Source organism: Sorex araneus, chromosome 8 (assembly GCF_027595985.1).
Source record: "Sorex araneus isolate mSorAra2 chromosome 8, mSorAra2.pri, whole genome shotgun sequence".
In the NCBI taxonomy this organism is placed as follows: domain Eukaryota; kingdom Metazoa; phylum Chordata; class Mammalia; order Eulipotyphla; family Soricidae; genus Sorex; species Sorex araneus.
Window position 1 is genome coordinate 502,361 of NC_073309.1, and position 14,155 is coordinate 516,515.

Below are 14,155 nucleotides of genomic sequence, written 5' to 3' on the forward strand. Positions count from 1 at the left end.
GGCCTCCCCTCCGTGGGGGCAGGGCCGAGGAGGGGGAAAGGAGGGAGGGCGCTGCAGGGCAGCCAGAGCCCCACCTGTGGGCAGGGGCCCCAGCTGCAGTGCGACTCCAACCCCGCCCGCTCCAAACCCGCAATGAAGCAGCCTTCACCCTGGGTCAGGTCTGGAGATGCTGATAGCTCACCTGAGGCCACGGACACGCTCGGGGGCCCCAGGACACAGGTGGGGGGCCTGGGACACACACAGGGGGGCTGGGACATGTGTTGGGGCCCCAGGATATGCTCCAGGGCCTGGGACACGCTCAGGGGTCTGTGATACACGCGGGGGCCCCAGAACATGCCTGGAGGTCCACAAAGATAGGGTTAGGCTTGAGCAACCAGTAGAGAAGCAGCGTGCAGAGGGGCCTGTGCCCACAGGCCAGCCTTCAGGTCTTCCTCAGAGCCAGTGCCCAGGGGAGGGCTTCAGTGCTGTGTAGGTGAGGCCCACCGAAAGCAGGCAGGTGGGGGAGTAGGGGCAGACGAGATGGTTACAGACACCCCTGTCTCCTGGACCAACCCCAGGGCCTCTGACCCTTTCCTTGGCTGAAGACTCGGTTCCTTGGCCCAAGTGGCCAGTCCCATCAGTTCTGCCTGACCAGTCCTTAGGGCTGGCCCTAATACCACCTCCTCTAGGAAGCCACTCTACCTGCCTCGCATACCTGGGGGCCTCGCTCATGACCAAATCCTCCGGCTGGGCCTGCTCCTACTGTGTGACACTGGCTAGGGGGTGTGGCCCCCAGAACCTGAGTCCCAGGGACCATCCCAGGTCAGCCGTGTGGCCAGATCTTGGGGACCTGCAGGGAGGACTTAACCGTTCCAGCCTGACGCTTTCTGGTGGGGGCAGAGGAGCAGGGGCTGCAAGGCTGGGGAAGCTCAGCCCAGCTGGGCCTGCCCCGCCCTGAGTGGGAGCAGCTGGCACGGGGCCAAGGATTGAAAATCCCGGGCAGGCAGGTGTGAGGTTTCCAGCCCTGCCCGAGCCGAGCGCCATGTGGCCTCCCCTCGGCAACTCTCTCTTTCCTCCGCCCTCCGAGGACTGGCTGCAGAGGGCCTCCTCGGACCCCGCGGCCCAGGGCTGGGGCGCCTGGAGCAGAACTGAGGTGACCCCCGTGGGTGCGCATGGTGGGGAGCAGACTGACACCCTGCTGTCTGTCTGGGAGGGCAAGAACCCTGCCGAGTGCCCAGCGGCCACCCCGGTAGTCTGCAGGGGGGAGGCAGAGGGCAGCAGCCTGCCTGCAAGAGGTGAGGGCTGCCTGCACGTGCGTGTGTGTGTCCCACAGGAGCTGGAGGCCGTGAGTCAAACACGGTGGGCCACGGAGCGGGCTGTGGAGGCCAGCGCACAGGGCCTGGCAGGCAACGGGGAGGGTGCTGGGGCCCCGGGGACAGGCCAGCACCCAGCCAGGCGGCCCCCAGCGCCAGGTTTTTGGGAGCCCTGCAGTCCCCCTGAAGGGTGGTCCTGTCCACGGAGCCCCACGGCGGTGGCAGCCGACCACAGATCTGTCTACGTGGGCAACGTGAGTGAGGGGAGCAGGCGGGGTGGGGGGACACCGGCGGGGACGTCCCCAGGCGTGGCCTGCAGGAACCCCGGTGTTGGTCCGCACAGGTGGACTACGGGGGCTCAGCTTTGGAGCTGGGGGCGCACTTCACCCACTGCGGGGACATCCACCGCGTCACCATCCTGTGCGACAAGTTCTCTGGACACCCCAAGGGGTCAGTAGGGGCTCGGGGCGGGCGGGGCTGAGGGGGCGCCCGGGGCCTCACGCCCCTGCAGTTACGCCTACATAGAGTTTGCCAGCGAGAGCTCCGTGCGCGCCGCCCAGGGGCTGGACTGCAGCATCTTCAGAGGCCGCGTCCTCAAGGTACGTGAGCAGTGCGGCTCACTCCAGGCCACGCCTGGGGGGCGCTGAGGCTCGGGCGCCACGGGCGCTGCCAGACGATGAAGGAGCCTGGGCACAGGGTGAAGCCTGGGGAGCCCAGGCTCTGTGAACCTCAACAGGGAGACCTGGAAGGCTTCCTCAGGGAGGCGGCCCTGCCCTGGGGCTGGTGGTCTGCTTAGGGCTAACCCACCTATGGCTCCAGGTGCTGCCCAAAAGGACAAACATCCCAGGGATCAGCTCCACTGACCGAGGGGGCCTGCAGAGATGCCGGGGGGCAAGGGACGGGGCCTCCTTCCGCTTCAGACCACAGCGGTGGAGCCGGTGAGCAGCCCCGGGGGTCCTTGCCCAATGCCACGCTGAACTGGGAGACCTGCCCAGGGTCAAGTGCTCAGCTGGTCCCACGCTCTGGGCCTGCCGTCCTGGGGTGCTGGTCAGGACCCACTGCTTCTCCCCTGCAGGAGCCAGAGGAGGGCCCTCCCATGGTGCCCGCCGCGCTAGCACAGCCGGGGGCAGCATCCCTGTCCGAAGTCGAGGGTCGGCCAGCCACCAGGGGTGGGCAGTGTCCAGAACTGGCCCGCTCTCCCCTGGAGGGGCTCGGGAAGAAGCGGTGACCACGTGGGACATGGTGGGCTTGCCTGGCGCTGTGCAGCAGACTGGACGGGGCCAGACATTTTAACAGAAAAGAACGCGCATCATAACACAGAGCATGAACTAATAAACAAGAATATTCTTTTAAAGACACCGTGGACAGTGTCTCTCGTGGCCAGACACGCCCGGTGGCCCTGAGGGGGAGCCACGCCAGGTCGGGAGAGGGGGGCCCTGGGAGTGGGGTCTGCAGCTGCCGCTGCCCAGGCTCCCCGAAGCTGGGAGTGTGCACGGCCCAAGTCTTCCATGGTCAGCGGGCTCCCAGGGGGTGCTGAGAGGACATGGCAGGAGGGGCCAGGCCGACGGGCTCCACAGGACACGGGGAGGCGGGTGGGAGACACAGCCATAGGCCGAAGGCCTGGCGAGGCCACGTGCAGCTGAGGGGGCCTCCAGGACGTTGGGCACAAGAGGGCAGGGTGGGTCCGTGCTTGGGGGGTCTTGTGCAGGAAGAGCCTCCCGTTTCCCTCCTCCTGCTGCGCCTGCCCACCTTGCTGCCCACCAGAGTTCTCCCACGGTCACCAGAGATCATGGCCCACTTGCAGTGAGGCTGGGGAGGCGCAGAGGCACGGGGGTCCTGGGCTCCCCAGCCAGCACTGGGTGCCAGACACCATTCGAGCAGGGGGCTGGGCCTCCGTATGTCGGCCCCAGCCTGGCTGACGCAGCAGAGCAGACAGCATACTGGACACACACACTTTAGTTGGTGCCTCCGGGGCACATGGGTGGAACAGGACATGGACACCACAGGGACAGACCGGCCGCTCCTGAGGTGGTGGCGCGTCCCTCAGCACACCTGGGTCATCATAGCTGCCACCGTGCTGTCAAAGGCCCTGCGGGGACAGCGGCCAAGCCATGTCACGCCACACCCACAGGCAGTGCTAGCCCCAGGGGAGAAGCCTCCTGCTGTGTACCTGGGCCCCAGGAGCAGGGGGACTATACAGCATCTCGGCTGAGAGAAGGCATGTGGAGTTCTCACCGCACCCACTGCCAGGGACGTTGGGGTGCTGCAGCCACTGCAGAGCCTGCTGTGGGGACGCAGCCGTCCCCTCGTGTTAGTGGGGTGGGGGCCTCTAAGTTAGGAGGGTGGGGAGTTGGGGAGCACCAGGCCCACCTGGACTGGATGCGGTCGCCTGGGTTGTAGAAGGGATTGCACATCACATCTGTGTAAGAGTTGTGCAGTTTCCGGAACATCTGCAACGAAAGGCAGCATGGTTCTCACTCATGCACACACACATACACTCAGGCACGCACACATTCTGGCATGTACAAACACTCTGGCATGCACACGCACACTGGCACGCACACACAGGCCTGCACACAGATGTTCAGGCACACACACATGCTCCGGCACACACACATGCTCAAGCATGCACACACATGTTCAGGCACGTTCACACATGCACTCAGGCAAGCGCAGGCACACACGCCTGCATGCTGCATGTGCTCACGCTGCGGATCTCGTTGTCCCGCAGGGCCGTGTTGGAGGAATCCACCACCATGACGAACTTCACCTTGGAGTTGGTGACGTAGCCGTACCTATATGTCTGTCAGGAAACACAACTCTGACAGGGGACGCCATGTGGGACTGAGCACGTGGAGCTGGTGGCAGCCATGCTCAGGTGCAGAGGCACAAGGACACCTCCCAGCTATGGAGCTGCACTCTACCCTGACTAAACTCCGGGTCCACCTTCCAGACCCTGGATCACTACTTGCAAAAGTTCCTAGAGGCACATCCTGGCTAGGCAGCCAAACAGCTAAGGCTGCATCAAGGAACCTCTCTCCCTGTCCTCCACTAGAGGCACATCTGCACTCCACACACTCCAAGTCACTCTATTAAGGAAAGAGTAAATCTGTTGCACCTCAGGCTGCCTTGTTCCCAGTATGCTGGAAGCCCTCACGGTGACCTTCTTGGCAAATGAGCTCAGAAACGCCTCCACATCTCAGAGGAACCCACATATATGAACCCGGGAAAGGATACACCTTATAGTCCTCTGTGGGGTACAGCAGGCCCAGGTACAGCTCCCGCTGGTCCACCAGGGCCTTGCCCATGGCCGAGACTTTCTCATCCACCACGTCCAGCGATGTGTGCACCATGTAGTGGAACTTCAGTTCGCTCTCCGTGGGGACACTGCGGATGTACAGCGGGTAGTTCTGCGAGAGAGGGGCCAACTGAGCACCGTCCGCCCAAGCACCGCGGTGGAATGCGGGCTGGCGGCTGCCCATTAGCGGGCCGGCCCGCGGCTCAGCCCGGAAATGGCCCTCCAGGGAATGTAGGGCCCTAGAGGTAACGGGTTCCCGGGCAGAGGCTCTCAGCAGGTGCCGAGGGCACGCGGCCCGCTGCTCCGGGCAAGTTGGGAGCAGCTATGACGCCGGGCCGTGCGCGAAAAGCGCTAGGAGACCAAAGCGGAGCCTGCAGGAAGGAGGGGACACCGCGGCCAGCAGGTGCTGGGCGGGGCTGGAGAGGGGCCACCCCACCCCTGCTGCTATTCCAGTGCCCGATCCCGGTAGGGGTCAGCAGGCGGCCCTCCGCGGGATCAGCCTCCGCCCCACAAACCTCCTTAGCGATCACCGCCACGCACACCGCCATCTTGGCCGGCAGAGCCACGTCACGTGACTCGCCCTCGGTCACGGGACCCGACAGGCCCCGCCCCGCGCTGCGAGGGCTGGTTCCACCCGCCGTCACTCAACGGTCCTAGCCCCGCCCCATCGGCACTCAGCGCCCCGCCCACCACTCAGCCGACCTAGCCCCGCCCATCCGTCACTCATCACCTCGCCCCGCCCCTCCCGTCACTCAGCGCCTCGCCCCGCCCCTCCCGTCACTCAGCGCGTCGCCCCGCCCCGCCCGTCACTCGGCCGGTCCGGCAGAGGGTCTTGGCGGCTCGGTGGCGCGGGGTCCCGGGCCCGCGTGGTCCCATGGCGGCGGCGGCGGGAGCGCGGTGGCGGCTGCTGCTGCTGCTGCTGCTGCCGCTGAGCCGCGAGCCGAGGGCGGCGGGCGCCCCGCGGGCCCCCAACATTCTGCTCCTGCTCATGGACGACGTGAGTTAGCGCGGCCGGGCCCTCGCGGGACCCCCACTCCCGGGCCGTCCGCGGGAGGCTGCCACACGGGGCTCCCGCGCCTGTGGGGGTCGAGGTCCGCCCGGGGCGGCCTCTCGCGTGGGCAGGGCACAGCCACGCTCCCCGCGGCTCCCCGCTGAGCGCGAAGTTCCCCAAAGGCCAGCGGACACGGGCAGCGGCAGCCAGGAGGGGCAGGCCTGAGTGGGCGAGGGCCTTGGTCGCCCGCACCCCGGGGCCTGGCAACCCCCGAGGCCACTGCCCGGTGCTCAGAGGGAGGGTAGCTGGGCCGGGACTCCCCTGGCCCGCTGCACCACGTGTTCCCCATCTCTGCCAGGACTGTCCTCCGAGCCCCGATACAAAATAACACCCGGGAATCCCGAGGCTTCACAGCCCAGCCTCGGGGGCTGGTGCTGAGCTCCTGGCACCTTCACAGCCTCTGCTGGCAATGGGGCTGAACTGATGCCACAGGCCCTCTGGGGTTCCTTAACGTGGGGGGGCCCACTAGTGTGAGTTAGGTATGGCCTATATTAGGATAGTTAAGGTATAGAGTGTGTTTGGATAATTAAGGTACGAGGTCTATTTGGATAATTAAGGTATTGATTATATTAGTGTAATGAATGTCTGGAGTGTATTAGGATAATTAAGGTATTGATTAAATTAGTGTAATGAAGGCATGGGGTGTTATTAGGGTAATGGAGCTATTGATCACATCCATGTAATGCAGGTGGGGGTGTATTAGGGTCATCAAAGCAACTGGTCCCCCCATTGCCCCTTTTCCACCTGTTGCTGGACCTGCACTGGCACGGATGATGCCCAGATTTCTGGGGGCCCTGGCATGCAGCCAGTGCTCCTTTCTCCCAGGAGCTGTGCCCCCACCCCATCAGGCGTGACTTGCGATTCTGCCTTGTGGTGGGGCCTGGGGGGTGCATGTGCACCTCAGCTAGGGGGCACCCTGGAGGCCCTCGCAGCCTGCCCCTGGGCGGTGGGCTTCCAGCATGCACCTCAAGTCAGCAGCAAGGGGGAGGTGCCGCCTGCCCAGACTGAGAGCCCACAGGAAGGAAGGAGGTCGGGGCTGCAGCTCTGGGGTCTGTGGGGAGATTTGGGGGGGCTCTCGCTAGCCTGGTCGTGTGGAGCCAGTCCCCTCTGAGCCTGTGACCCCCCCATCCTCAGACATGACACATGACTGGGGCCCCTTTGAGTCCCCAGTCTGTAGGCAGTCCGGGCGCCTGTGGCCCTCTGCCTGGCCTCGGGCCTGTGGCAGAGCCTCTGTGGAGTCCTCCTGGATCTGCGCCCCCGACTCCAGGCCGCCCTGCTCTGCCCCCCCCCCCGCTCTCATCTGCAGATGGGCTGGGGCGACCTGGGGGTGTACGGAGAACCTTCCAGAGAGACTCCAAACTTGGACCGGATGGCCGCAGAGGGCATGCTCTTCCCGAACTTCTACACGGCCAACCCCCTCTGCTCCCCATGTGAGTGCTGCACCCGAGGGCAGAAGGACCCCCGTGGAGCCCCGCCCCGGGACTCGCCCCCACCTGGAGCTCCTTTCCTCCCTCAGCACGCGCAGCCCTGCTCACCGGGCGTCTGCCCATCCGCAACGGCTTCTACACCACCAATGGGCACGCCAGAAACGGTAGGGTCTGTCCACAGGGGCTGGAGGTGCCACGGAGACCCTTCATGCCCGCCCGCTGAGAAAGGGACAGGGTGTTCCAGTGCCTTCCCTTCCAGCCTACACGCCCCAGGAGATCGTGGGGGGCATCCCTGACTCTGAGCACCTCCTGCCCGAGCTTCTCAAAGGCGCTGGCTACGTCAGCAAGATCGTGGGCAAATGGTGAGTGGCCAGGGCTGCCCGATGGGAGGGCTCCGTGCTCCGCCCTCCCTCCTCTCTGCCCCACTCACCCAGGGACCCATCTGTGGCACAGGGCTGTGTGGCCACGTCTCTGAGTTCCCACATGGACCCCGTCCCTGTCCAGCCCAGGTGGGCATGAAATGGTGCCCCTCGGGGAGCCTCAAGCCCAGAACCCATCATGGCTCTTGGAGACCCTGCCTGCTTCCCAGGGGGTGCTCGGAGGAGGCACCCCACTTTGGAGAGCTGTCCTGCCCGGCCACCGCCTGGAAGCCTGGAGGGGAGATCACTCTGGGTCACGTCTGTGCCAGTTCACCTGCCGTGGACCCTGGCACAAGGGGTGGGATCTCCTCAGCCTCACCACACTAGGAGCAGGGCTGCCGGGACCGCTGCAGCTCGGGCCCCACCATGGGTGGCTCTGGGTCCAGTGCATGGTGGTGTCTCGTGGCCATGACAGGCCTTGGAGTTGGCCTGTCCAAGTGACAGCAGGTGGGGACAGTGCTCGGGCCAGAGCTGGCAGGCCATGCCATGTGCCATGGCTCACAGAGTCCAGGCCACACAAAGGCCCCTCTCGGAGCTTGTGAGTAGTGGTCTGAGCAGAGGTCCTGACCACATCACAGCAGAATTTTCTAGAACCCTCTGGAAAAACAAGGCCCAGCTGCAGGTGCTGGTCAACATGGCTTTCCCAGGCCCAGCCCAGCCCAGTCTCCCCATGGCTCCCTGCCCATGTACCCAGCAGAGACATGGTGATTCGGGGTTGTCTTGGCCCCCGAGGGACATCCTGTGCTGTCCCGAGCACGGTGTCTGAGCAGAGCTGCTCAGCTGCGGTGCCAGGGTCTGAGCTGGCCTGTGCCCAGGACTGCTGGCCCCACTGGACAGGGCTGTTCTCATTCTGCGGGTGTGAGGACCCCAGCTAGGCACCGCTGAGAAGAGGCAGTACCACGGGAGAGGGTGCGGACCTTAGCACCTGGCTACAGGACGGGCTGGGCCAACCCTGTGCTCGGCCTGTGCCCCCCTCTGGCCACGCACGTGACAGCCAGCTCAGCCAGACCGTGAGTCCATCTCTGGAGACCTGCTCCCTCCTGCCTCACACAGACCGAGTGTGGGTGGGGGCAGCCAGAGCACTGGGCAGGGGAGTCAGCAGGGTGAAACTGCTGACATGTCACCTGGGAGAGTCCTGGCAACCTTCTTCAGCCCCTCCTCAGCCTCAGCACGCCCTCTGTGCCTGCGCGCCCTCTGTGCCCATGCACCCTCTGTGCCCACGCGCCCTCTGTGCTCATGTGCCCTCTTGTGCCCTCTGTGCCCACGCGCCCTCTGTGCCCATGTGCCCTCTTGCGCCCTCTGTGCCCATGTGCCCTCTGTGCCCATGTGCCCTCTGTGCCCATGTGCCCTCTGTGCCCACACGCTCTCTGTGCCCACGCGCCCTCTGTGCCCATGCGCCCTCTGCCCACGCGCCCTCTGTGCCCGCACACCCTCTGTGCCCACACGCCTTCTGTGCCCACGCACCCTCTGTGCCCGTGCGCCCTGTGCCCATGTGCCCTGTGTGCACACACCCTCTGTGGCCGTGTGCCCTCTGTGCCCGCGCACCCTCTGTGCCCGTGTGCCCTCTGTCCATGTGCGCCCTCTGTGCCCATGCGCCCTCTGTGCTCATGTGCCCTCTTGCGCCCTCTGTGCCCATGTGCCCTCTGTGCCCACACGCCCTCTGTGCCCATGTGCCCTCTGCCCACGCGCCCTCTGTGCCCGCACACCCTCTGTGCCCACACGCCTTCTGTGCCCACGCACCCTCTGTGCCCGTGCGCCCTGTGCCCATGTGCCCTCTGTGCCCACGCGCCCCTGTGTGCACACACCCTCTGTGGCCGTGTGCCCTCTGTGCCCATGCACCCTCTGTGCCCATGTGCCCTCTTGTGCCCTCTGTGCCCACGCGCCCTCTGTGCTCATGTGCCCTCTTGCGCCCTCTGTGCCCATGTGCCCTCTGTGCCCACGCGCCCTCTGTGCCCGCACACCTCTGTGCCCACACGCCTTCTGTGCCCACGCACCCTGTGTGCCCGTGCGCCCTGTGCCCATGTGCCCTCTGTGCCCACGCGCCCCTGTGTGCACACACCCTCTGTGGCCGTGTGCCCTCTGTGCCCGCACGCCCTCTGTGCCCGTGTGCCCTGTGCCCGCGCGCCCTCTGTCCATGCGTCCTCTGTTCCCGTGCGCCCTCTGTGCCCATGTGCCCTCTGTGTCCGCGCGCCCCTGTGTGCACACACCCTCTGTGGCCGTGGGCCTCGGTAAGCCCCCATGCCAGGGTGAGAGCCCAGGCTTGTGCTCTCACGGTCATGCCATGGACACATGCTCGGGCGCCTCAGGGCGACCTGCGTTGGGTCTCTGTTCCAGGCATCTGGGCCACAGGCCACGGTTCCACCCGCTGAGGCACGGCTTTGACGAGTGGTTTGGATCCCCCAACTGCCACTTCGGACCTTATGACAACAGGGCTCGGCCCAACCTCCCCGTGTACAGGGACTGGGAGATGGTCGGCAGGTAACGTCGTGCATGAAGCAGGCCTGGGAGGTCTCGGCAGCCGCGGGAGAGCGCAGGCCCAGGGCAGCAGCCCGTGCCGGGAGCCAGGGCCATGGCGCAGGCACAGGCTGTCCATGCGCCCACTGCCCTCTGCTCTAGAACCTTCTCTCCTGCACCCTGTGGCACAGCCCCCTGGCCAGTCCCCTAGTCGGACAGACCTTTCCCAACACTGGCACACAGGAGGCCCAAGGGTCCGTGCCTGGGGTCGGGGCTGGCCTGCTCTGGTTCGCACCCGTCTCTCTGCTTCTACCTTGTTTTCAGGGGTTTGGTTTTGGCTTGTGAGCCTCATCTGGCTCTACTCAGCGATCCCCCCTGGCTCTGTTCTGGGATCACTCCTGGCTCTGTTCTGGGATCACTCCTGGCCGTGCTCAGGGATCACCCCTGGCTGTGCTCAGGGATCACCCCTGGGGGAGGGTCTACCATGCTGGGATGGACCAGCACACTGGGGCCAGCCCCATGCCTGGCAGAGGCATTCCCTGTCCTTTCCCCAGTCTTGTTTCTAGGTGTTGTTTTGTTTCTGTTTGGGGGGTCACACCTGGCAATGCCCAGAGTTACTCCTGGCCCTTAACTCAGGAATCACTCCTGGCTGTGCTCAGGGGACCCTGTGGGATGCCGGGGATCAAACCCTGGTCAGTCGCGTGCAAGGCAGACACCCTCCCCGCTGAAGTATGGCTCTGGCCCGTTTCCAGGTTTTATGAGGAATTTCCCATCAACCTGGAGACCGGCGAGTCCAACCTCACTCAGATATACCTGCAGGTGCGGGGGCCTGGGTGGGTCTGGGGCAGCCTGGGGGGCTCTGGGGGCCTACGAGAGTGTGGCTTCTCGCCAGGAAGCCCTGGACTTTATCAAGAGGCAGCAGGCCTCCCCGCAGCCCTTCTTCCTCTACTGGGCGGTGGATGCCACGCACGCCCCCGTGTACGCCTCCCGGCCCTTCCTGGGCACCAGCCAGCGTGGAAGGTGAGGACGGGCAGCGCCGAGGGGCCAGGGCTGCCGGGTAGCGGGCCAGGCCCAGGGCCCGACGCAGGTCTGTGCCGCAGGTATGGGGACGCGGTCCGGGAGATCGATGACGGCGTGGGGAGGGTCCTGCAGCTGCTGCGGGACCTGGACATCGCCCAGAACACCTTCGTCTTCTTCACCTCTGACAATGGCGCTGCCCTGGTGTCCGCGCCCAGACAAGGCGGGTCTGCAGCCCGGGCACAGGCACTGCCCAGCAGGACACCCCGGGACGGTGGCCTGAGCCAGTGATTCTCCCCCAGGAGGCAGCAACGGGCCCTTCCTGTGTGGGAAGCAGACGACCTTCGAGGGCGGGATGCGGGAACCCGCCATCGCCTGGTGGCCCGGCCACATCCCCGCGGGCCAGGTGGGCTGGGAGGCCCCTTCTGCCACTCACAGCCTGTGGGGGCCCGAGGTGGGGCTGTCCCTGCTCTGGTGCCCCCGCCTGGCGGCCCCGCAGCCTGTCTGTCTGTCTGGTGGGGTGGGGGCCAGACAGGAACCCAGAGGAGGGGACTGCCACCCTGGCTGGGTCCTGGTCCCACAAACGGGATGGCCCCTGGATTCAGGCCTTGGAAACCCCAGGGTGAGGCACCATCGGCCCTAGCTCCAGGCGTCTCCCCGCAGTGCTTGGAGGGTGGCATTGTCACTGGCCGTCCAGCTGCCCGGCCCCTGGGGCCCCCCACCGGGTGAAAATCAGGGCTCCAGGGCTCCTGCCTCCTAGAGGTGCCGTCCCCACGGCCCAGAGTGGAGGGGCCTGAGGGTCCCTCCAGTCCATGCCCCCCAGGGCTCTGCAGACAGTGAGGGCCGTGGCGACAGAGCCCCTGTGTCCCTGCCTGCTGGGGTACCCTGGGCCAAGGTGGCCCCCCTACGACCCCTTCACACCCTGTGGCCCTCAGCAAAGCCCCCGCCTCCCTACAGGTGAGCCACCAGCAGGGCACCATCATGGACCTCTTCACCACCAGCCTGTCCCTTGCGGGCCTGCAGCCGCCCAGTGACCGGCCCATCGATGGCCTGGACCTACTCCCGGCCCTGCTGCATGGCCAGCTGACCGACAGGTGGGTCCTGGCCCCTCCCTGTCCCTCCTGCTGCAGGGGTAGGGGAGACCTCAGCGCCCTCTCCCTGTAGGACCGTGTGCTGGCCCTGCTGGGGTCTCCCATTCCTGAGACCACTCCCCCTACACAGGTCCATCTTCTATTACCGTGGCAACACACTGATGGCCGTCACCATGGGCCAGTACAAGGCACACTTCTGGACCTGGACCAACTCCTGGGAGGAGTTTAGGAAGGTGAGCTGCTTGGGTCCCAGCCGGGCCTGTGCTTGACACTCCCAGCAGGGACCGGGAGCAGCTGGACGGTGAGTAGACCATGGGTCTCCATCCCCACCCGCCTGATGGGAAAGCAACTGTGCTGGCCAGGCCAGGTCAGCTCTGCCCTGGCTCCTGCGGGGCCCCTCAGGGTGGGGGCACTGCTGGGTGGGGAGAGGGGCGGGCGGCTCAGACTCCTGGCCTCCCTCAGGGCATCGACTTCTGCCCGGGGCAGAATGTGTCGGGTGTGACCACACACACGCAGCAGGACCACACGGAACTGCCCCTGATCTTCCACCTGGGCCGTGACCCCGGGGAGAGGTTCCCCCTCAGGTGAGACTAGCCACGCCGCTGCAGAGGTGTCCAGGTCCTGGTACCCACCCCAAGCTGTCCAGCAGTGGCTCTGTCCTGTGGGAGACCCGGGGCGCCCCCACCCAGCGTCCACTACCCTGCCTGGTCAGGGCCAGTGCCACTGGGATGACAGTGGCCATCCTGCAGCTTCGGGAGCGCAGAGTACCAGGCCGCCCTGAGCAGGTTCAGCCCACTCGTGCAACAGCACCAGGACACTCTGGTCCCAGGACAGCCCCAACTCAACGTGTGTGACCGCGCGGCCATGGTGAGTGCAGAGGCCTGGGGCGGAAGGGCACCGGCCTGCTGGCTGGCACTGGCCCCTGGGAGAAAGGCCCGGTGCACCAGCCTCTCCTGTGCACTCCACCAGTGTCCTCCCAGCCCCGCCCCACCCACCAAACACCACCTCTTCTGCCCCGCCTACCCAACACGCCTTTCCCGGCCCCGCCCATCCAGCCCGCCGCAGGCTTTCCTGTACTTGGAGAGCCCAGTAGGCTGACCACTTGCTCTGAATTTTCACCCCCAGAACTGGGCACCCCCCGGCTGTGAGAAGCTGGGGAAGTGCCTGACGCCGCCCGAGTCTGCCCTTGAGAAGTGCTTCTGGCCCCACTAGCCACGGCGTGAACTCTGGCCAAACGGGAAAGCCAGCACCGGAGGCTCCTCACCTCCAGGCCTGCCCTGGCCTCTCTGCCCCGCAGCAGCCCCTGGGACTGTGACCTCTACGGAGCCGTCTTGCAAGAGTGGAGGAGGCAGGGACGGCACTCAGCAGCCTCTGCTCCACCAGGCCCTGCAAGGCCTCTGGGCTCAGGCCCATGTTGTGAGACTTCTGGAATCTTGAAGAAAGTTCTAGGGGAAAAATACTGATATTTTAGCTCTGGTGTCTCTGTTTTTGTTTGCTGGGGGGCCAGATCAGAGGCTACGTGGGGCTCACTCCTGGCTCTGTTCAGGAATCGCTGCTGGCAGTGCCCAAGGAAGCATGCAGGGTACCAGGGATAAACCCAGGTTGGCCGGGTGCAAGGCAAACAGCCTGCTTGCTGTACCGTCTCTCCAGCTAAACTAGTGTTTTATTTAAAAATCACTTTTGGTGGGGGAGTTGAGCCACACCCAGCAGTGGGTGGGGCACGGGGTATCAGGGGCTGAACCTGGGCCTCTCCTGCACGTTATGCCTGTGCTCACGCTCAGAGATATCCTCCAGCCCTGGGGGATGGAACCCAGGGCCTCACACACGCGGGGCAAGCACTCGAGATTACACTGGGTGCGGGGCTGGAGACACGACTGCAAGGCTGATATGGGTCACTGCCTTACCTCAGACGGGGGGTGGCCCAAGCACCCAGCCCACCATCTCCCAGTATGGCTGATCAGGGGCCAGGCACAAACTCTGGGTGGGCCACACCCTGTCCACCCAGCTCCCTAACCTAGCTCCTACCCGGGACCGCTCATTGCGTGTCTGCCCTGCACGCTTATGCACCAAACATCAGGGGCTCAGCCCAGCACCCCCCCCCCCGGA

General features: G+C 65.4%; 3 protein-coding genes across 5 annotated transcripts; 2 read left to right on the plus strand and 1 right to left on the minus strand.

Annotated features, from left to right (window-relative positions):
- Positions 1-1,021: 1,021 nt before the first annotated feature.
- Positions 1,022-2,234, plus strand: PABPN1L (PABPN1 like, cytoplasmic). The gene is made up of 5 exons (XM_004600804.1): positions 1,022-1,274; positions 1,482-1,546; positions 1,636-1,742; positions 1,804-1,891; positions 2,112-2,234. Exons 1-5 carry the CDS (start codon positions 1,022-1,024, stop codon positions 2,232-2,234), a joined length of 636 nt encoding a protein of 211 aa, XP_004600861.1.
- A 382-nt stretch (positions 2,235-2,616) lies between these two features.
- Positions 2,617-5,209, minus strand: TRAPPC2L (trafficking protein particle complex subunit 2L). The gene is made up of 5 exons (XM_004600486.2): positions 5,106-5,209; positions 4,530-4,702; positions 4,000-4,087; positions 3,663-3,742; positions 2,617-3,381 (listed from the first exon to the last, which is right to left on the minus strand). The coding sequence occupies exons 1-5, from the start codon at positions 5,136-5,138 to the stop codon at positions 3,336-3,338; spliced, it is 420 nt and encodes a 139-aa protein (XP_004600543.1). The 5' UTR covers positions 5,139-5,209; the 3' UTR covers positions 2,617-3,335.
- Positions 5,210-5,384: 175 nt separating this feature from the next.
- Positions 5,385-13,516, plus strand: GALNS (galactosamine (N-acetyl)-6-sulfatase). 3 transcript variants are annotated; one of them, XM_004600805.3, is made up of 14 exons: positions 5,385-5,587; positions 6,948-7,071; positions 7,158-7,232; positions 7,328-7,430; positions 9,822-9,965; positions 10,694-10,760; positions 10,834-10,961; positions 11,042-11,181; positions 11,261-11,364; positions 11,916-12,052; positions 12,180-12,282; positions 12,512-12,633; positions 12,799-12,916; positions 13,175-13,515. In XM_004600805.3, exons 1-14 carry the CDS (start codon positions 5,465-5,467, stop codon positions 13,259-13,261), a joined length of 1,575 nt encoding a protein of 524 aa, XP_004600862.3. In that variant the 5' UTR covers positions 5,385-5,464; the 3' UTR covers positions 13,262-13,515. The 3 variants fall into 3 exon arrangements, with proteins under 3 accessions (XP_004600862.3, XP_055002229.1, XP_055002230.1); XM_055146254.1 differs by lacking the exons at positions 5,385-5,587; positions 6,948-7,071; positions 7,158-7,232; positions 7,328-7,430 and having other exon boundaries at positions 7,441-9,965; positions 13,175-13,516; XM_055146255.1 differs by lacking the exons at positions 5,385-5,587; positions 6,948-7,071; positions 7,158-7,232; positions 7,328-7,430 and having other exon boundaries at positions 7,441-9,965; positions 10,876-10,961; positions 13,175-13,516.
- Positions 13,517-14,155: the final 639 nt, after the last annotated feature.

Bases quoted from the DNA above. Each gene is read 5' to 3' on its own strand.
- PABPN1L (XM_004600804.1), top strand. From the start codon at position 1,022: ATGTGGCCTCCCCTCGGCAACTCTCTCTTTCCTCCGCCCTCCGAGGAC. The intron at 1,275-1,481 runs GTGAGGGCTGCC...GTCCCCCTGAAG, and splicing joins CAGCAGCCTGCCTGCAAGAG to GGTGGTCCTGTCCACGGAGC. The intron at 1,547-1,635 runs GTGAGTGAGGGG...TGGTCCGCACAG, and splicing joins GATCTGTCTACGTGGGCAAC to GTGGACTACGGGGGCTCAGC.
- GALNS (XM_055146254.1), top strand. From the start codon at position 8,605: ATGTCACCTGGGAGAGTCCTGGCAACCTTCTTCAGCCCCTCCTCAGCC. The intron at 9,966-10,693 runs GTAACGTCGTGC...GCCCGTTTCCAG, and splicing joins GACTGGGAGATGGTCGGCAG to GTTTTATGAGGAATTTCCCA. The intron at 12,917-13,174 runs GTGAGTGCAGAG...TTTCACCCCCAG, and splicing joins TGTGTGACCGCGCGGCCATG to AACTGGGCACCCCCCGGCTG.
- TRAPPC2L (XM_004600486.2), bottom strand. From the start codon at position 5,138: ATGGCGGTGTGCGTGGCGGTGATCGCTAAGGAG. The intron at 3,743-3,999 runs GTGAGCACATGC...CTTTCGTTGCAG, and splicing joins GGGACAACGAGATCCGCAGC to ATGTTCCGGAAACTGCACAA. The intron at 3,382-3,662 runs GTGGGCCTGGTG...CTGTCCCCGCAG, and splicing joins GGCGACCGCATCCAGTCCAG to GGCCTTTGACAGCACGGTGG.